This window comes from Caretta caretta, chromosome 3 (genome assembly GCF_965140235.1).
Source record: "Caretta caretta isolate rCarCar2 chromosome 3, rCarCar1.hap1, whole genome shotgun sequence".
Lineage (NCBI taxonomy): Eukaryota > Metazoa > Chordata > Testudines > Cheloniidae > Caretta > Caretta caretta.
The window spans coordinates 122,300,295-122,321,348 of NC_134208.1; the positions used below are offsets into that span (position 1 = coordinate 122,300,295).

Here is a 21,054-nt window from a genome sequence, read left to right on the forward strand (position 1 = left end):
AGGAACTCCTACATTTTGGGCATGACAACCTTTCTTTAATTATAACATATTTATGCGTTCCAATAAAAGTTGTAGACATGGTTCAATAGCACTTTGGATGAGTACTAGAACGTGGCTGCAGAAATAACTCCTGTGTGCTGAAGGGGAGACTTCAGAGCTTTTTATGAACATTTCTGTCACTGCCACCCAGAATGCTGACAGCATCGCTCATTGCTACTTTTGCAGCAGCTTCCTCTCTGTTATGTTTTTATTTAACACACTGCATTTTTCTGGGACCCCTTTGTAAGGACAAGAGCTGTATGCCCCTGCCTGCAGAGCTCGTGTTTACTGCACGTCTGTCCCTAAAGAGTTAATTGTTTTTATTGCATAATCTGTTTAAGATTCTGGATAGATAGGAAACGCACGCCCCTTCTCTCTTATGGTATGTTTGCTCACTTTATATTGCTCTCCTACACTGCTGTGTGTAAGCCTCACACCACTTGACATACTGTAACGCTCTGGGTGGGTCTGTGGAACTTTGCTCTGTTCCAAAGCTGCTTATGCTACCGTGGTGTTGTGTGTGTGTGTGTGTGGGGAGAGGGAGAGGGAGCGAGACAGTCCACACAGCTACATCTACAGGAAGCACCAGCACTAGTTACAAAGTTTGAAAGCTGTTGACTCTGCCATCTCTTGGATCCCTCCGAGTTGAAAACCTACTGCACACAATGCCGTCTTTTGATGAGGTTTTAAAAGAAGCTGGGGAATTTGGAAGGTACCAAAAGAGGGTCTTTTTCCTCCTTTGCCAGACAGGCATAACTTTTTCTTTTCTATTTGTGGGAGTGGTCTTTCTTGGGCACGCACCAGAGCACTATTGGTGCAGGATCCCTGGTGCAGCTGAATTAAGTGAGAGATGTGGTTGGACCCTTGAAGAGGAACAAAATTATACTGTGCCAGCTCCGAACCTGGTGAACAGGTTTTCCAGTGGCCAGTGTGAGAGGTTTGACATAGAGTGGAATAACACCTCTGTGAGCTGTGCCAACCCACTGTCCCACTTTACTAATCGCAGCCTGGGCAACGTGGCGCTTACTCCATGCCAGGATGGCTGGGTATATAAACAATCCCACTCAACGATCATCAGTGAGGTAAGGGAAATCAACATTTTCCAATCAGTGTTTTCATTGTCAGAGCAGGATTGTAAAATAAAAATTGATTGCTAGAGCAATACATATGTAGTATAGATGTTTTTAATGGGACAAGAATAAAGTTTTCATCAGTTCCTCTGACAGTTACAAATGAATCAGGATATTGAGTATTATCAAGCAGCAATGCCAGCCTTTTAGGAATGGGTGAGCTAATCTGAAAGATCCCTAGTATTGACTCTCTGAAGCAGATGAACTCAAATAGGGATACTGCTTTCTTGCTGTTGTAATGCTTGACTAAAATAAACAAAGAGTAATGTCATTGCAACTGAGGCATTAGAGTGGTCATTTAAGGGCAGGTCCTTGGCTGGTATAAATCAATTTTGTTCAATTGACTGCTGCTGATTTATGCCAGCTCGTGATCTGGCCAGTTATATAGACATTATATAATTTATTTTAGTAAACATCTAGACTTACTAGTAATAAATAATTAGTGTCTAACCACTTCTGTGTGTCCCTAACCTTGATAAGAAAATAGAATTACATTGGTTGTCATTAAAAAGTCATATTTTGCCAACAGTTACCACTCTCTGGTATCCGAAATACCAGAGTTATTTCCTGAGGAATGGATAACTGCAGTTGCTCTGTTACTCCATTTGTGGTAAGTGTTGGCAAATACAGTTATTCTCTATTGGGCTGCGAAAGGACAACCAATAAGTTGTGCTAGGAGATCTTGATTATAGACATGTAGTCGGTGCAATGCAATGTGACTCTAATCCATAGACTCAGCACTAGAGATGCATGTGTGTGTGTAAATAACTGTGATAACTGTAGTGCTCAGAAACACCATAACCAAAACACATTTAAATAAATTAGGTATGTAATCTTCATGTAGTGTTGCATACTGTATCAAAACCACCGTATGATTTGATGACTGTGCCCATGGTCCTGCTATCTTCCCATTATTATTTATTTGTATGTCATGATCAGGTCCTGGTCAGTCAATCCTAGTGGTCAGAGCAGAAGTCAGGGCAAGTCGGGTACCAGGAGGTCAGATCCAGGATAGACCAGAGGGCAAACTGAGAGTCAAGCGTCAGGAGGCAGGCCAAGTCAGATACCAGGAGGTCAGAGTGCTAGATAGGCCAGAGGACAAAAGCAAGAGTCTGGCGTCAGAAGGCAGACCAACTCAGGTACTGCAAGGTCAGAGTACGCAACAGGTCAGAGGGAAAACCAAGAGTTAGGAGGCAGGCAGGATCAGAAGCTGGAGTTGAGGATCTCTCACAAGCAGGGTCTGGAGCAGAGACAGGCAGGCAGTCTATGTTGTTGCTCAGACAGCTCCCTTTCATGGGTTCCTGGTTTATATACTGGTATCAGCCAATCAGGGGGCTTTCTGAAGCTGCCACGCCAGTCCTGGTGGTTGGTATTTCCTGCTGATCCCAGTCTCACAGGATCCTCCCATGGGAGCCCAGCCTAAGCCTCCCATGGTAATGTGGAGGCATCAGCAGCCCTAAACCCCCACAGTTCCAGCCCTGCAGGTTCTCACATTGTGATCAGGACCCCCTTGTGCTAGGTGCTGTACAAAGAGACAGTCCCTAACCCAAAGAGTTTATAGTCTCATCTGCCTTCCCTCAGCCAGTCCTGTCATCAGTTGTTCTATTTTGTCTCTTCTTAGATTATGACATCTTCAGGGAAGGAAACTTTCCTTATACACATTCCATAAAGTGCCTAGAACAGGGGTGGGCTAACTTTTTGGCCTGAGGGCCACATTGGGGTATGGAAATTGTACGGTGGGCCATGAATACTCATGAAATTGGGCGTAGAGGTGAGGGAGGGGGTGCGGGCTCCGACTGGGGGTGCGGACTCTGGGGTGGGGCCAGAAATGAGGAGTTCAGGGTGCAGGAGGAGGCTCTGGGTCGGGGTGCGGGGAGGTGAGGGCTCTGGGGTGGGGCTGGGGATGAGGGGTTTGGGGTGCAGGAGGGGGCTCCAGGCTGGTACCAAGGGGTTCAGAGGGCAGGAAGGGAATCAGGGATGGGGCAGGCTGATGTGGCATGGGAGGGGTGAGGGCTTTGGCTGGGGATGCAGGCTCTGGGGTGGGGCCAGGGATGAGGGGTTTGGAGTACAAGAGGGGGCTCTTGGATGGGACCATTGGGTTCAAGGGTGCAGGCTCCGGGTGGCACTTAGCGCAAGCAGCTCCCGGAAGCATGTTCCCTCTCTGGCTTCAAGGCGCCGCCTGGTGGCTCTGGATGCTTCCCCGTCTGCAGGCGCCACCCCTGCATCTCCCATTGGCCAGGAACTGCAGCCAATGAGAGCTGCAGGGGTGGCGCCTGCAGATGGACAGCCCGCAGAGCCACTTGGCCACACCTCTGCATACTAAGTAGGAGCTAGAAGGGGGTCATGCCAGTGGCTTCCTGGGAGCTGCGCGGAGCGGGGCAAGCCTCCAACCCCACTCCCTGGCAGGGCTGAGGGCCGGATTAAATGGTCTGAAGGGCTGGATGTGGCCTGCGGGCCGTAGTTTGCCCACCCCTGGCCTAGAACATTGTATGCCCTGAATAAATGTTAAATAAGAGCAACTGAGTGGCCTGAAGATTGGTAAATGGATTCAGAGCATCCATCATAGAATCATAGCTGGTTTGGGTTAGAAATAACTGAAACTCAGAATAAGCTGATGAGTGCAAGCTGTCTGAAATGTGTCGGTAGATAAGAATCCACGCCTCAAAAAACATTAATCACAGTCTTCACTGAGCAGATTCGTTTGCCATCTCAGCAATGGATTGAATGGGCAAGGAAAATTAAATATGTTCAGATTCCTAGGAGTGGCTATTCCAGGTGAGGGTTGAACCTCACTGGCAGGGGAAACTTGCACTGCTGCCTATGTCATACTTGTCCTGGAGATGTACAAAGAATTTCCACCTCCAGGGGCTTTCAGTCCAGAATCTTTCATGAAGTATCGTTTAACTGACATTATTTTTAAGATGAAAATTAGGAGTGTGTGTGTTGGGTGTGGCGGGGGGTTACTTTTTTGTCCATGTTTTTTCAGCTGTTGACCCTGATGACTGCTGAAAGTGGGTGAGCAAAACAGCAATGTAAAGCTTCACTCAGAGTCCATTTACAGCAGCAGTAGGTAAAAGATTATTCTGTATCTGATGCAACCAGTATGATTTTGCATCAGCAGCAAGAAAAAAACCTCCCTGCTCACTAGCTGATGCATGGAGAAAATGAAACTTGTGGGTCGTCAGAGCAAGGAGTGGGAGCTGAAGTTCAAAGTTCTGTTGGCAAACATCTTCAGCCTGTACCACATTCACCTGTGTGTTCAGCAGCACTCATGTAATTGAAAAGCGGGGCTACAGGGAAAAGGAAGGTGACCAGGAAATGGTGAATGGGAACCTTATGGAAATGCTCCAGGTGCATGTGAACAAGCTGCTGAAAACCAGCCAAATTAGAAGTGTGGTTTTGATTTTCACCACCGTTGCCTGCCAAATCCCCTACCAAAAATAATAAGAAGAAGGGGGTTGGATAGCCCACATAAGGTCAGGGGAGGGAAGGCCAGTGGACAAGAGTGCTCTTACTGACTAATGAGGAAATTTTCAAAGGCATGAAGGCTGTTAGGCATCCAACTCCCATTGGATGTGACTGGAAGTTGGGCACCTAATTGTCCTTTATGCCTTTGAAAATCTACCCCCTAAACCTCTGAATATTATTCTGTAAAATAACAGGCTCACATACAAAGCCTAAAGACAAGGACATAAGAATAGTAATAGGCTAGAGTGGCTAGAGTGCTACCATATTCTTCTTTCCCAGATGACCATATGGTATACCAAGTAGCAGCATTCACAGGGCTCTTTTCAGACTCCAAAGGCCTGATCCAAAGAGTTCTGGGATCAGTAGAAAGACTCCAATTGACTTCACTGGGCTGTGGATCAGGGCTCAAAAGTCCAGTCCCTGTAGCTTGGGTCTGGCTCCAACATACCCAATTATCAGCTTTACTCACTTACTAAGCAGTGACATAGCAGGCAATTCACAACATAAATATGTTAAATATAACACACTTAGGGTTAACTTAGTCTTCCCTTTCTAAATTAGGACTTCCATAAAATTTAGATGAGAAGCCAAGTTAGACATAATACTGTCCTATCTAATTTGACCATTGAAACAGCTACCCCTTTTCTAATGTGCCTGCTCTTTTTAAACCCTTCATTTTTATATAGATGAACTGTTGTTTTTGTACTGTGTTTAAACATGTGTTATTTCATATCTGATTAAGTTTACCGAGAACACGACCAGGGAGACTAAATCAAAAGGATGATTTAACGTAGTAATCTGAAAAGCAGATGTTAGTGGGAAGGAGAAACTTGAAAAGCAGCAATGCTGAAAGAAACTTGCAGGGGGCTATACTAGACAGCAAATTAGGCACAAGTTTGCAATGTGATACAGTAGCTAAAAGACAATGCAAACATGGGCTGCTATGCAAAGATGTCATGCCACAGAACAGAAGTGTAACAGTTTCACTCTATCCAGTTCTTATGCAATCACACCTGAAATGCTGCATTCAGTTTTGAGCACCTCATTACCAGAGAGAGAGAAATGACCAGAGGACAGGAGGGATTAATTATTAAATTAATGAAATACGCTGGGTGAGTTTCTCGTCTTTGTTCTGATCCCTTCACACTGCTCCGGTGGTGCAAAAGGGTCTGGATCTCTCTGTGGGGAACACTTGAATGTGGTGTCACTTTCTATTATTTTATGTCTAGTTCATTTGTTAAACTGTTTCGAAATAGTTCCACAGGCAGCTGCAGTTACAGAAACCACGAAGTAAAAGTGATTGTTCGGTTTGATGGGAACTCCGGAGCTGGCATATGAGCAGCACCTGAAGTGCCTAATGCCCATTCCATGGTAGCTGGATTAATTTATTTACACCTAGGGTAGGTGGCTGGAAGTGGGTCCTTTCACAATGAGGTGTTTTGAGGAGGAGGAGGAGGAGAACAGAATCCACTATAATGTCCATTATGGACAACACTTGGCAACTCTATTTATCTTCTTCAGGCCTTCATGATAGGTGAAATAGCAAAACCTAAGATTCATTTATAAAACATTCCTTGTATCTTATGGAGGTACAACAGCAAGTCCTCTTTCTCCTTGCCACTGCAAATTGAAATTTTGCACATTGTACCAGGATGGGTCATGATCCTACAGCTTTGGGTCATGCTTTTCCTTGCAGGCACCTAAAATCAGAGAGAGTTGCCTTACAAAAGGCAAACAGGTTAACTCTCAGTACATAATGCAGCTAGAGCCCTTTAGCTCCCTGATCCTGAGGTGGAATAAAGCTAGACAGAGTAGTAATCAGAATGATTTTAAGATGCAGATTGCAGCAAATGCACTGAAATCAGTTTTGACTTTATTTGTAAAACCTCACAGTAATTCCACAAATGTAATTAAGTTTCCCTGTTTAAGAGAACACACAATGCTCAATGAAATTAAGTATTTGGGAAATACCCCAAAAATAAAATCAAATATTGTTTCCACTTATTTTTATTGAGCTTTTGTTACTCCTCATGAACCCGGAGAAAGAAACTAGTTGTGTCAGCAGCAGGTTTGGAATCAAATGGATTGTCAGATTTTGCTGGGAAAGGGAGCCATAGAGGAGGTACTGATCTTGGCCAAAATTCATCCTCCATTAATGCCAGATGATGTCAGCATAAATAATGCGGGGGTCCAGACTGCATTTTCTTAGGAATGGGAGTGGAGTCTCTAAAAGCCACTTCCGCAAATGAGTGGCGCAGGCTGAAAAGAGGATGTGGCTAGGGTGCGAGAGGGTGCACTGATTCAGAAGCTCCGTACGGTAGACCAGCAATCGGAAAGAAAAAAAAAAAAAGCTGAGCCTAGATAATTTCCACTAGCTGCTGATAAAATGTTGCACAGGGTGGGTAATTTTATCCAAACGTTTTTGGCAGTGATGACGAAGGCGACCAAATGTCCCAATTTTATAGGGACAGTCCCGATATTTGGGGCTTTTTCTTATATAGGCTCCTATTACACCCCAACCCCTGTCCCAATTTTTCACACTTGCTCTCTGGTCAGCCTAATGATGACGCCTAGTGGCATGTTAATGGATTACAGACAAATCTACAGATTCAGATGTCAGCGGAGACAGTAATCAATGGATTCATCAACTGCTAAAAGCAAAGCTGGTGTGTTCCAGACTTAATAGCAGCCTTTACTGGCACACATTTAGCATAATGAACTGATTCCAGTGTAGCCTGTCAGCAACACTTCTCTGTGATGAAAGTTATGTAATTTTGAGACTTGGTAACAATTCATTGCCCACGTGTGAGGTCTGAGAAGGATAAATCATCACCAGAACACATTATCCTACTACAGTTGTTGCAAATAAATCACCATGCTCTTTTACTTGGCAGCTGTCTCAAAAAACCCAAACAAAACTGTATTTTCAAAGGGATCTGTAACCAGTTCAGTAATGTTTACCTTACCACTTTTACAGCATCTTAAAGCAGCGAACAACATGACAGTCAAAGCTGGAGTGGAGAGAAAACAGCTGTTCCTTTTTCTATACTACTCCAGAAGAATTCATTCTACAGTACGGAAAAGCCCCAAAGCCTACACTTACCTTGATTAGTATGTCTGGGTTCATACAAGAAATCAGGGCTACTCTTTCATATTTCCTATATCAGGTAGGGTTTGAGGGGTAGTGAGAGGGTGTCGGGAGTGGACAGCGGGACTGACTACTTACTCAGTAAGGTTTCCCCCATATACAAATGATTGTGCTTCAGGTAGGGCAGATCTTCACAGCCCCATTTATTTCAGTGAAGCTGCACTAATTTACACTGGCTGAGAAGCTGGAACACTGATTTCAAATGTTTGAATTTTTTCTATGCTTGCACAGGGTTGGGATGAGTTTACAAATCTCTCCTTTATTTTGCCAGTCTGGAGGCAGCAGTGGTAATAAGAAAGGAAAATGTTTAAAAAAAAATGGAGGTGGCCAATTTCACATTAGAAGGCTTGGTATCATTCTGGGTGGTCCAGCCAGCAGATCTACAAGTGATGCAAGCTGGACCTTGAAGGCATGTAGGAAAATTCAGGCAAAAAACCCAAAATCAAAACCAAACAAACCCCACTACTCAGGTTCTTGTGACACAGCAACTTAAGAGTGAAGGGAAGTCTGACCCTCCATTTTTCTTTGGCATTATTAAGTGCCACTGGTGTGCTGACCTCTGAACAAGGTAGAGAAGAAAATCTGCCCCAAAGAGGTCTCTTAGCACATTTTGTTTCCTGATAAAACCAAGAAAAAGGGCTGTTTGCCCCCCTTGAGCTGAATCAGCTTGAAGTTTGATTTCAGTGACGTGCTGGTGAAAAATGCTTTGGAGAATGAGAGAATCTATACACCCCCAAAGCAAGTACAGACTGGGTAGCAGCAGTCTGAGCTGCCCCAGATTGCCCTAGCAATGTACTTCCAGCCTCCCCTGGAGCACCATCTGCAGGACTGAGAGGATAAACTGGTCTTCTATTAATACTGCCAAGTAGGATGCCAGTTTTGCTGGTGGTTGTTTCAAATGGACACTTGTTCAGCCAGAACTGGGCTGAGACCTTCGATTCATTGTAGACAGGCATAGAAAAACACCTAGTATTGGTCAATTAATGAAACGATAGTTGTAAATCAAATATTTACTTATCTCACCTGTCTGTTGTGACGCTTAGTTGTGACAGACAGTACAGTGCTTTCAGAACCTCAGGCCAAAGGTGCTATCCTTCCAAGTCCTCTGATGAATTATTATCAGGTAAGACAATGCAGGATTGAGTCTGGTAAGGCAGGGAAAGGCTGTGCTGAAGGACTAAGGTATGAGCTTTCCAGCATCCCGCTCAGCACCGGAACAGAAGACTGTCCTTAGTTGTATCGCAGAGACGGGAGGCCTCATCCAAAGCTTACTGAAGTCATGGAAAGACTTTGTCGACTTCAGTGGCCTTTGGCTCAGGTCCCAAATTACTTGCACCTCTCTACGGAAAAGTGAGATGCTGCTGAATACCTGCAACTCCCATTGTCTTCAGTCCTTGAATTACACAGAAAAACATTGTTGAGTACTTGCTATCCCCTAACTGAATCTGAGTGTCAGTCCAAAATAAAAAATATCTGCCCTCTGACAGACATACTGTGAGGGGAGACACTGTAATAACCATTTTGTTTTCCAGGTATTAGTCATGAGCTTGACCTTCTCAATGCTCATTTCAGACCCATCCTCCTCCTTTGTTTAAAGGTTATTTCAGATGTGAAATCCCTAGGCATATTGGGGATTCTCTCCCCTCTCCCTAGGGAGATGGACAGATAGTTTAATATCCTTTTCCTGGATAAGCAAAATAGGCAAAGTAAACTAAAATGGTCCCAAATAATTGCACCATGGTTAAAAAAAAATTCATTGGAATTTGGTCTGAATGTCTAGGCGTTCAATGGGTAGTGAGAGCATTTAGCACCTTCCAGGCATCTGGCTCCTCACCAGGGGATACTTTCATCCCCTAAAAAAAAAAAGGGAGTACTTGTGGCACCTTAGAAACTAACAAATTTATTTGAGCATAAGCTTTCGTGAGCTTTTCGTGAGCTCACTTCATCGGATGCATGCAGTGGAAAATACAGTGGGGAGATTTTATATACACAGAGAACATGAAGCAATGGGTGTTACCATACACACTGTAATGAGAGTGATCAGGTAAGGTGAGCTATTACCAGCAGGAGAGGAAAAAAACCCTTTTGTAGTGATAATCAAGGTGGGCCATTTCCAGCAGTTGACAAGAACGTGTGAGGAACAGTGGAGGCAGAGGGGGTGAATAAACATGGGGAAAATAGTTTTACTTTGTGTAATGACCCATCCACTCCCAGTCTTTACTCAAACCTAATATAATAGTGTCCAGTTTGCAAATTAATTCCAATTCAGCAGTCTCCCATTGGAGTCTGTTTCTGAAGTTTTTTGTTGAAGGATTGCAACTTTTAGGTCTGTAATCGAGTGACCAAAGAGATTGAAGTGTTCTCCAACTGGTTTATGAATGTTATAATTCCTGACGTCTGATTTGTGTCCATTTATTCTCTTACATAGAGACTGTCCGGTTTGGCCAATGTACATGGCAGAGGGGCATTGCTGGCACATGATGGCATATTGGTCCTGCTTTGAGCAGGGGGTTGGACTAGATGACCTTCCGGGGTCCCTTCCAACCCTGATATTCTATGATTCTATGATATATCACATTGGTAGATGTGCAGGTGAACAAGCCTCTGATAGTGTGGCTGATGTGATTAGGCCCTGTGATCGTGTCCCCTGAATAGATATGTGGACACAGTTGGCAACGGGCTTTGTTGCAAGGATAGGTTCCTGGGTTAGAGGCTCTGTTGTGTGGTGTGTGGTTGCTGGTGAGTATTTGCTTCAGGTTGGGGGGCTGTCTGTAGGCAAGGACTGGCCTGTCTCCCAAGATCTGTGAGAGTGATGGGTCGTCCTTCAGGATAGGTTGTAGATCCTTGATGATGGGCTGGAGAGGTTTTAGTTGGGGGCTGTAGAGGCTCGTTCACCTGCACATCTACCAATGTGATATATGCCATCATGTGCCAGCAGTGCCCCTCTGCCATGTACATTGGCCAAACTGGACAGTCTCTACGTAAAAGAATAAATGGACACAAATCAGACGTCAGGAATTTTAACATTCAAAAACCAGTCAGAGAACACTTCAATCTCTCTGGTCACTCGATTACAGACCTAAAAGTTGCAATTCTTCAACAAAAAAAACTTCAAAAACAGACTCCAATGAGAGACTGCTGAATTGGAATTAATTTGCAAACTGGACACCATTACATTAGGCTTGAATAAAGACTGGGAGAGGATGTGTCATTACACAAAGTAAAACTATTTCCCCATGTTTATTCCCCGCCCCCCCATACACACACTGTTCCTCACACATTCTTGTCAACGGTTGGAAATGGCCCACCTTGATTATCACTGCAAAAGGTTTTTTTTTTCTCTCCTGCTGGTAATAGCTCACCTTACCTGATCACTCTCGTTACAGTGTGTATGGTAACACCCATTGTTTTATGTTCTCTGTGTATATAAATCTCCCCACTGTATTTTCCACTGCATGCATCCGATGAAGTGAGCTGTAGCTCACGAAAGCTTATGCTCAAATAAATTTGTTAGGCTCTAAAGTGCTGTCAAGGTTCCTTCCCCACTCTGAACTCTAAGGTACAGATGTGGGGACTTGCATGAAAACCTCCTAAGCTTACTTTTACCAGCTTAGGTTAAAACTTCCCCAAGGTACAAATTAATTTTACCCTTTGCCCTTGGATTTCCACTGTCACCACCAAACTTTATCTGGGTTTACTGGGAAACGTAGTTTGGACACATCTTTCCCCCCAAAATCCTCCCAACCCTTGCACCCCACTTCCTGGGGAAGGTTTGGTAAAAATCCTCACCAATTTGCATAGGTGACCACAGAGCCAAACCCTTGGATCTTAGAACAATGAAAAAGCATTCAGTTTTCTTACAAGAAGACTTTTAATAGAAGTAAAGGAATCACTCTGTAAAATCAGGATGGTAGATACCTTACAGGGTAATTAGATTCAAAACATAGAGAATCCCTCTAGGCAAAATCTTAAGTTACAAAAAAGACACACAGACAGAAATAGTCATTCTATTCAGCACAGCTCTTTTCTCAGCCATTTAAAGAAATCATAATCTAACACATACCTAGCTAGATTACTTACTAAAAGTTCTAAGACTCCATTCCTGTTCTGTCCCCGGCAAAAGCATCACACAGACAGACACAGACCCTTTGTTTTTCTCCCTCCTCCCAACTTTTGAAAGTATCTTGTCTCCTCATTGGTCATTTTGGTCAGGTGCCAGTGAGGTTACCTTTAGCTTCTTAACCCTTTACAGGTGAGAGGATTTTTCCTCTGGCCAGGAGGGATTTTAAAGGCGTTTACCCTTCCCTTTATATTTATGACAAGTGCCACAAGTACTCCTTTTTCTTTTTGCGGATACAGACTAACACAGCTGCTATTCTGAAACCTTTCATCCCCTACAATCTGGCAGCTCCAAAGGAGTTGGTGGAGGAACTAATGACATCAGCTTTCCCCTCTTCCATTCCTTTATTTATAACACAGTGCAGCTGAGAGTCGTGGCACTGTCCTGAAGTAAGTGGTTTCTCCTCTCCTAAGCTCCTATCTCGACTGCTTGCAGTGACTGGTGTCTGCACATGTCACTGGTGGTGAGAGCAGAGGAGTTCAGATTGGTACTGGTTATGAATTCATCTACCAGGCCCTTTCCAGCCATCGTATTAAATTGAGGAAGAATACAGTTCAAGCATATAGTGTGGTAATGTGCATTTTGTTATGTACTGTACGGAAACTGTGTTAGCAAATGAAGTGTGTAGCCCACAGACAAGTTGTCAATGCAGCCCTCAGTGTTGTAAAATGTGGACATCCCAGCCTTAAGCAGGGCATTACTGCTGTGTGTACAAGTGCAGTTGTGGATTTTCTGACACACACATCAATGGAGGAGCTGACCCTGAAATTAAAACGACCTACTTAACTAACTTCCTCCAGGCATTAGGTCTTCCATTTGAATTAGACTCAGAATAGAGAGGCAAAGTTCTGGTCTGGGCCTGAACTTTTCCAAATTTTGGGGAGAAAGAGAGCATGGTGGCTGAGAGATAGAAAGGCAAATCCTCAAAATTAGATGTGAATCTAGATCCAAACTTGCCCAATGTTTGTGAGATGTTCAGATTTGAGGTTTTTGGTTTAGACCACCTCTAGTGTGACCTCTCAGAACTTTTTTATAGTTTATTTTCAGCAGACGCACTATACAGCTCTGCTTTCACAGGATTGCCAAGTTGGAAAGGTTAATAAGAAACAATGAAAGATGAAGCAAGACACACGAGGCCCAGGCAGAGAGGGCTCTGGATTTTTGGATTCTCTACATTACTGACCCTGGACACCAAGCAGAAGATTGAGAGGGAGGCTTGTGACCCCTCCATTCTGAAGCCTTGTATTTTCTTTTCCCCATGCACAAAGAGCAAAGCATTCCTTTCAATACATGTGAGCCCAATTTGTGAACAGTTATGCACACAAATAATCTTAGTGACTTTCTTGGGACTACACATGTAAGTAACTGCTCACCAGTGTGAGAAATGGATTCAGTCTGGACCTTAGCTCTTTATAGCTACAGAACAGATACATCCTGGTACACTCCTGCACATTTCTGCATGGGATCACAGCTAGGACTGAGAGGGTGGTTTGGGCTCCATTCATAGAATCATAGAAGTGTAGGACTGGAAGAGACCTCAGTAGGTCATCTAGTCCAGTCCCCTGCACTCAAGGCAGAACTAAGTAATAACTAGACCAGTGGTTCCCAAACTTTCCGCCACTTGTGCAGAGAAAGCCCCTGGCAGGCCGGGCCGGTTTGTTTACCTGCCGCGTCCACAGGTTAGGCCGATCGCAGCTCCCACTGGCTGCGGTTCACTGCTCCAGGCCAACGGGAGCTGCTGGAAGTATGTCCCTCGGCCTGTGCCGCTTCCCGCAGCTCCCATTGGCCTGGAGCAGCGAACCACAGCCAATGGGAGCTGCGATCGGCCAAACTTGCGGACGCGGCAGGTAAACAAACTGGCCCGGCCCGCCAGGGGCTTTCTCTGCACAAGCGGCGGAACAAGGTTGGGAACCACTGAACTGGACCTTTCCTGACAGGTTTTTGTCTAACCTGTTCTTAAAAACCTCCTATGACAAAGATACCACAATCTCCCCTACGCAATTTATTCCAGTGCTTAACTAACCTGACAGTTAGAAAGTTTTTCCTAATGTCCAACCTAAACCTCCCTTGCTGCAATTTAAGCCCATTGCTTCTTGTCCTGTCCTCAGAGGTTAAGGAGAACAATTTTTCACCCTCCTCCTTGTAACACCTTTTATGTACTTGAGAACTGTTATCATGTCCCCCCTCAGTCGTCTCTTCTCCAGACTAAACAAACCTAATTTTTTCAATCTTTCCTCATCGGTCATGTTTTCTAGACATTTACTTTTCACTTTTACATTACCTTAACCCTTTACATTCACATTAAATCCATGCCTTTTTGCTGAGGCTGCCAACTAGGGTGCTAGTTGCTAGTGAATTTTCTGAAATGGGGTTGATTCTCTTTTAAGGACTAGACTGAAATCACCAATTCTTTTCATCCAGACCACCAAACAGCTTTCAGATGGTGGTAACTTTCGGACACTACCAGGAGTGAAAATAACTTAAAAATCTTACCAGTGTGGGGCCTTGGGTGGAAGGGGCTGGGCTTGGGGTCAGTGTCCCCCTGCCAGCCCTTCCGTGCTGCCAGGCCCGCGCCACCCTGGTCTCCAGCTGCTTCTGCGAAGCAGCAGGTGGGCACCCGGGGTCCTTTTAAATCACCAGACCCCAGGGCAGCTGCCCCTTTTGCCCTCCCCCATAGCTGCCCTCGGAAGGGGCAAAAGAGGCAGCGACGTTAACAGCTTTAACATCGGCTGTGTCCTGGCCGGTACCAGCAGCCACTTGCTATGCCATACTGGGCCGTACCAGCACACTTTACACCTCTGGATACTACCAAACCAAGCCAAGGGTGGTCTGGGAGTGACGAGCTGTAGAACTCAAACAATCCTTTGCACTATATACACTTCTGTGTTAAAGGTTAACTCTGTTAATGAAAAGGATGAAGAAGAGCTCTGGGGAAGCTCAAAAGCTTGTCTCTCTCACTAGCCGAAATTGGTCCCAGTGGTGCTGGAACAATCTGTATAGTGGGGCTGCTGAGAGCCATTGGACCAAACTGCAAACCCTGTATGTAATGGAAACCACTTCCAGCCAGGGGTGTGGCACCCTCAGGTTCCATACTTCCAGCACCTATGGTTGGTTCAATATAAGATATTTCCTCATGCACCGAGTTTTTCTTATATCCTGGGACTAACGCGGCTGTAACAACACTGTTTATATAAAGAGCATTTAAGTGGACCCTGAACAGACAAAAAATAACAACAAAAAATGAAGCCAAGAATTCTTAGCTACATCAAGAATATTTAAATATATAGACCTGAGCAAAACATAGGATTTATTTATAAGGTATCAGTTAATTTACTTAAGCATTTTACACTATAAATCCTTTTGAAAGTACTCCCAGTGCCTAACTGTTATCCATCGTCTCTTGTTTCATGGAAAATGCAAGTGATTTAAAGTATTTGACTGATATTTTAAGGCAACAATTTATTTCAACTGTCAGCTGCTCAATGTGAAATGTACGTTGAGGTACAAGGGCATTGTAAAGGAAGCATATTTTCCCTTGTCTCTTTGATGCACTCTCTTCCCCCGGCCCTTCATGTCAGGTTGTTCGCTTTCTCTCTGTTTATCTTAAATGTGGATTAATTTATTTCAAAAATAAATATATACTTTTAAAAGGATCAAGCATAGTAACTTTCCAAGGCAAGGAGCCCAGCTATCTCTACGGACCAATCCTTCAAGCCGTTCCATGAAGGAAATCCATGGAGCTCCATGCAGGCATGCAGGGGTCCACTAGCACAGAACAGCTTGCAGTACCGGGGCCCATGTTTGCAAAGCATCTAGCATCTAGCTTTGTTCCTGACTGGGGCCTCTCTGAGTATTATCAGAATATTAATAACAATGGATGGGATTTTTCCAAAGCACCTAAGGGACTGTTGACTTTCACTGCCACTTATGATCCTAAGTTACTTATGATGTGCTTTTGGAAAACCCACACAATGTCTTTAATACCAAAAGGCACCACAAGACAATGGCCTCCACACCACTAAAGCATGGGACTGACAGGGTGTCTTTGGAGCTTAGGTGTGTGGAGGCTCTGCAATGAGACAAATTTTGCCCTAGCAGAATAGGCTTGAAAAGTAAGGCTCACATGTTCAATGAGATCTCTACATCTTCACTCATAATTCGGTCCATGCCAATAATGCATGAGTCAAAACAGGATACTTAGACATCTATGGGCTCAAATTTATAGGCTATGGACCTGGTTCTCATCTCAACTATGCAGGTTTTGTGCCAGTGTAATTCCATTGACTTCAGGGGGCATTGTTCCTTATTTACAGCCAAGTGAATGAGATTGGAATCCAACCCTGGGTTTCAAAAGTGGCATTACAAATGCATATATGTGAAAGGTGAATTTTCTTTGATTTGAAGTGTTTAGCTATCCTTGTTTCGCCTGGGAGACTTGATCTAACATTGAGACACAGGCAATAAGTCTGATGCCACTTTCAGTGTTAGAAAAATGAGGTCCTGAACTCTGAATTTGGATGGTGGAATTAAAGAAAGTGATTTAAAATTAATGAGTTTTAAAATGTATTTATTAAAGGAAGTGATTTTAAACTAATTCATTTTAAAATGTATTTATTTGTAACTTAAGTGTGCCTGTAAATTCTGTTAAGGATTTGAGATCAAAAACATTTTCCTTTCATGATGTGTTTATTTTAAAAGTATTTCATTCTTAAATCCTTTTCATTCTGTGCCCATAATAATCCATTATGAGCTCTGATGAGACAGTAACTTTACTTTTTCTGCCTATTTTACTTCTTTGATTGCAGGACTTGTGGACAGAAGTCTTCTGTCAGGGCTTTCTGCTTTAAGAGCAAGCAAAGTTGTCAAATCCTAAATAGGCCTTCATTGCATTGGTCTCCTTGGTGAGGGGCTCTTTATTGCAGTCCAACATTGAGCTCCTTTGTTCATTTGCTAGCTTGGTCTCTCTCTTTAAGACCTTGAACTTACATGGTGCTGAGCAACCTTAATTCTCATTGAACAACATTAAGTTTTGGGGACTATTGGTCCAGATTCTTCTGGCAGTTGTTTCCAATATATTTCCAGAAGAGTGTACCACAGAGGGTGACTGCTCCCTGTCTCCATCTCACCCCTCTGGCTGGTTATGCTCTATCACGTAGAGATCCATTTCCTAGTGACTGGTAGAATGACTTCCATAGGCTCAGGTGGAGAGAGGGAGGAGGCTTACTGGTGCCATTCTTGCTTTTCTTCCACCTAGTCCTCTTTGCCTATTTTTTCACTATTTTATTCCATTCCATGTTTTTCTCTACAGAAGATCAGCTAGCCCTGTATTTTCTACTCAACAAGCTAGTTTTAAAGACCAAATAGGCTGTGTTTGCCTGTGTGGGTGGTTTTAAACATTCCTCCTGAAATCTCTGACTAGTGACAATGTCACAGGCATGTACAAGTATTTCTAAAGTCACTTTTAGAAATGGCCATGCCCTTGAAAAAACTCTGTGAAGTGGGACGTTCTGGAAATATTTCATGAAGTTCTGTCCTTTCTGTCCTGCTGTCGCACTTGTTTAAGAAACAAGAAGGTAGGAGTACTCTTCAAAGAGTAAATGTGCGACGCTTTGGAGTTTGTGAAAATTCCACAGCAGTTATTGTTTCTGAGACATGAGAACAAGTTTTGTTCCTGGAAGAACCTAATGATTCTATACATACTGGCCTAGATTTATAAAAGTAGGAGTTAAAAGTGAACACCACTGGACATTCAAAAAGGATGAGCTGAGCTCCCAAAAGTCAAGAGCTTGGCTTCAAAATGATCAGATTTTTTAAATAATAAACGTAGAGGTCTTTATTGTTGTTCTGGATTTTGAATCGTAGGTTTCATGTAGTCAAACTTTTCTCCACCACAGTAAGGGGTAGAAACTCACTTTTAAAAAAGAAAGTTGAGATTCTCACTTAATCACAGGATTCCAGGAGCTGTGGCTTTAAGAAAATACAAATATTGTGAGACTTGCAGTAAAATCACAAGAGTTGGCAAAACTGAGTTAGGGTCCTAGATCCATTTTTAGACACCTAAATAAGTGGCCTGATTTTCAAAAGCACTGATAACCTAACAGTTTGCATTGAGGCAATAATAGCCGGCAGCAGTGAAATCACTGGGACCAATAGGGTGCTCAGCACTTAAAAAAATTGGACCACTTATTTAGGTGCCTAATATGGATTTAAAAGCTTATCTTTAGACTATTACTTTTAAAAATCTTGGCCAATATGAAATAGAAGATGTCTTCATTCTATCTAAGTACTTCTATGCCCCCCCATCACTGCAGTATTTGAGCACCTTCATCTGATATACATTATTATGAGTGTGAACTTGAAATACTAAATGCATTGCAAATATTCTGTATCTCAGTTATCTGTAAAATATTATTATTAATATTATTTATTACAGCTCATCCTTGGAAATTATGGCTATTTCTAGAGTGCTATTTAATAAATGGCTAAAACTGCTGAGAATATTACCTCAGTTTATTCTTAACTTTGCTTTCGCCTAACTCCTCATTGTTGAAAAGGACATTCTAGTCAGAGATCAAAAAATCCTGACTACAATGAGGTCTGCAGGACTTACTGAGCTAGGTTGGCATATAATTGTTCTCCACGACCCTGTAAAGTAATTGCCAACAAAATACTATCTGCACAACAAATGAATTTTTAATTTGGTTTTATTTTTGTTTCCGGTCTCTTTCCCTCCCTGCCTCCTCCCCCATGAATTCTTCAGATGAACGCAGGAGCAGCATTTTGTCATCCTGTAACAGCTGCTGCAATATAAAGAATTGAAGGGTCTGAGAAAGTTACAGCAAGAAAAACATTTTCAACCTGTCAAAAATTGGTTTGAAATTCGTTTTCTGCACCCTCACAGGTCAAGTATCTCTACTTTTGCCTAGGAGGCACTAAGAAAAAAATTAAAAACATTTGGAGATGTTAGTGTTTTCCCTGGTTACAGCTCTGCATTTACTCTGAGCTAAACATAGATGCAGCATTTCCTTGCCAGCAGACGTTAAACTATTGTGCTCAATCTGTATAACAACAAACCAATTCAGATGTCTCCCCTGTTGAGGACATTTGGCCTACAAAACCTGAAACACAGCAGCCTTTTGGTAAGGAGGACCCATTTTCTGTATGTTTACTGTAACTGCAGTGATCTGGACTCACTAATGCGGGCATTTCTCTGTGCCATCTGGGCCTGCCATTGAACAAGTACACAATAAATAGGAAGGATGACAAGTCACAAGATGGATGATGTTTAATCTGAGACCAGTCAGTAAGAAACTGTATTTGCTCAGAGATCCTCTGGGAAGAGAGAATCCATGGAGGACACTCGATTGACATAGCTCCACACGCTGAGACCCCGCAAGATAGGCAAAGGTGTCAACAGTGTCAAGAGTCCAATAAAGTCATCATGGATATCTTACCCTGGTCTATCACTGTGAGGAGATAATCAACCAGCAATATCAACACAGTCTCTGTGCTAGATCTGGAACCAGACTGATAGGGATACAGGAAGTCTATGGAATTCAAGAGTTATTGGAGCAGCCCGCATTATAATCTTCTTAGTAAATTTCTATTAAAAACGGATGTTTGAGATGGGATGCTAATCACTGAGGTGGTAAAAAACAAAAAAGCTTGAAAGTAGTTTCTCAAACACTTAGCAATCAGGTTTTTGCTCAGGCGTGTTTTTTGTCCTGGAGCAAGACAATTGCTAAAATGTTTTGCTTTGAGGAAAAATATTCCATCTCTGTGGGGGAATCTTATTATATCTCTTGCTTGTTCCCACAGTATAATCTTGTGTGTGCCAATGCCTGGATGCTAGATCTAACACAAGCTGTTCTCAATCTGGGGTTTCTGACAGGAGCATTCACTCTAGGCTATGCTGCAGACAGGTAAAGTATGTGTGTTAATGCAAGTCTACCCTTATAGAGGCAGAAACATTTTGTGCTGTAATCACCGTATGCAAACATTCAAAGTTTGGAGGTTCAGTTCAATTCCAAGAAGCAGGTCCCATATAAACTTAACTTCCTGAGTCTGTAAAACTGGTCTGGAAACTTCATAAGATTTTTAGTACTTCCTGGTCCTGTTAGGACTTAAAATAGCATGAAAAGAGCCCTTCTTGTGGTATTTCATAATTTCTGTTCACATCTGAACTCAGGAAGTACAGAGGAACACAGAAATGAAAAGCAAGCGTTCACAGAGAGTTTTGGGGTTGACAATTTCTGAGGGGGCATAAGGCCATTGATGAAGAAAGCAGCTCCTTTGAGAGAGGAAGAAGAAACTCAGTGCTACAACCCTCTGAGTTCACACATAAGGCACACATACCCATATGTTGACCACCAAGGTCATGGTTACAGTTGGTCTTCAACATTTTTAGAGCTGACTGAATACTGCAAAAATGTGTGGGTGAAATCCAGCCCTGTAAACAGGGCCAATGCCAGAGCTAAGCACTACTTAAGTCCAACTTTCCTTCAAAATAGGAGGAGGAAGCCTTATTTTAAGGAATTAAGTCAGAATTAAATGGTGTGCAGTCCTCATGCCAGCTCAAATACAAGGGTGAATTTCACTGTAGATGAATATTTCTTTGATTTGAAAAATATATTAACCTTTGCTGTTTTGTGCTCCTTTTCTATTTGCTATCCATGAATATCCTAGTAGGTGATTTTATTAGGCAGAGCACACAGAGAATATTCTCAGATAAAGCACTTTGAATTCCTAAACAAAAGTATTTACAATAAAAACCTCATTGTACTGAGAATTATGGTCATCCAGTAGAGGACAAACCTACCACGTGACCTACGTGTCCAATCAAAAGCAAACAATACAACTTTTGCATACTGAAGTCACACAACAAAGCTCTCAAATATGGTAGAGAGCAAGGATTATTTGCAAACATTCTTAAGTGAATAATTCTTTTAAAAGAATCAAGTGAAGAAATTTTTTTTAATCTTTACACAGACAATTCGCAAACAGAAAGAAGGAGAGAGACAGTGAGCTGACAAATCATTGTTTGAAAGTATTCACTTAGCCATATTCAAAATAAAGGGATTTAAAGCCAGGTTAACATTGGATGAAGACAACATTTCAGGGCTGCAACTATAAACTAGTTGTCTCATGAT

At 42.9% G+C, this 21,054-nt stretch overlaps 1 protein-coding gene across 3 annotated transcripts in view; it reads left to right on the forward strand.

Annotated features, from left to right (window-relative positions):
• Positions 1-444: 444 nt before the first annotated feature.
• SLC22A3 (solute carrier family 22 member 3) overlaps positions 445-21,054 on the forward strand; it is a 46,479-nt gene continuing 25,869 nt past the window's right edge. For 2 of the 3 annotated variants that reach the window (XM_048844088.2, XM_048844086.2), the window contains exons 1-2: positions 445-1,121; positions 19,724-19,827. In XM_048844088.2, coding sequence (XP_048700045.2) covers positions 705-1,121; positions 19,724-19,827 — 521 coding nt within the window. In that variant the 5' untranslated portion in view covers positions 445-704. The remainder of the gene's footprint in view (positions 1,122-19,723; positions 19,828-21,054) is intronic. The other variant, XM_048844087.2, reaches the window with a different exon arrangement.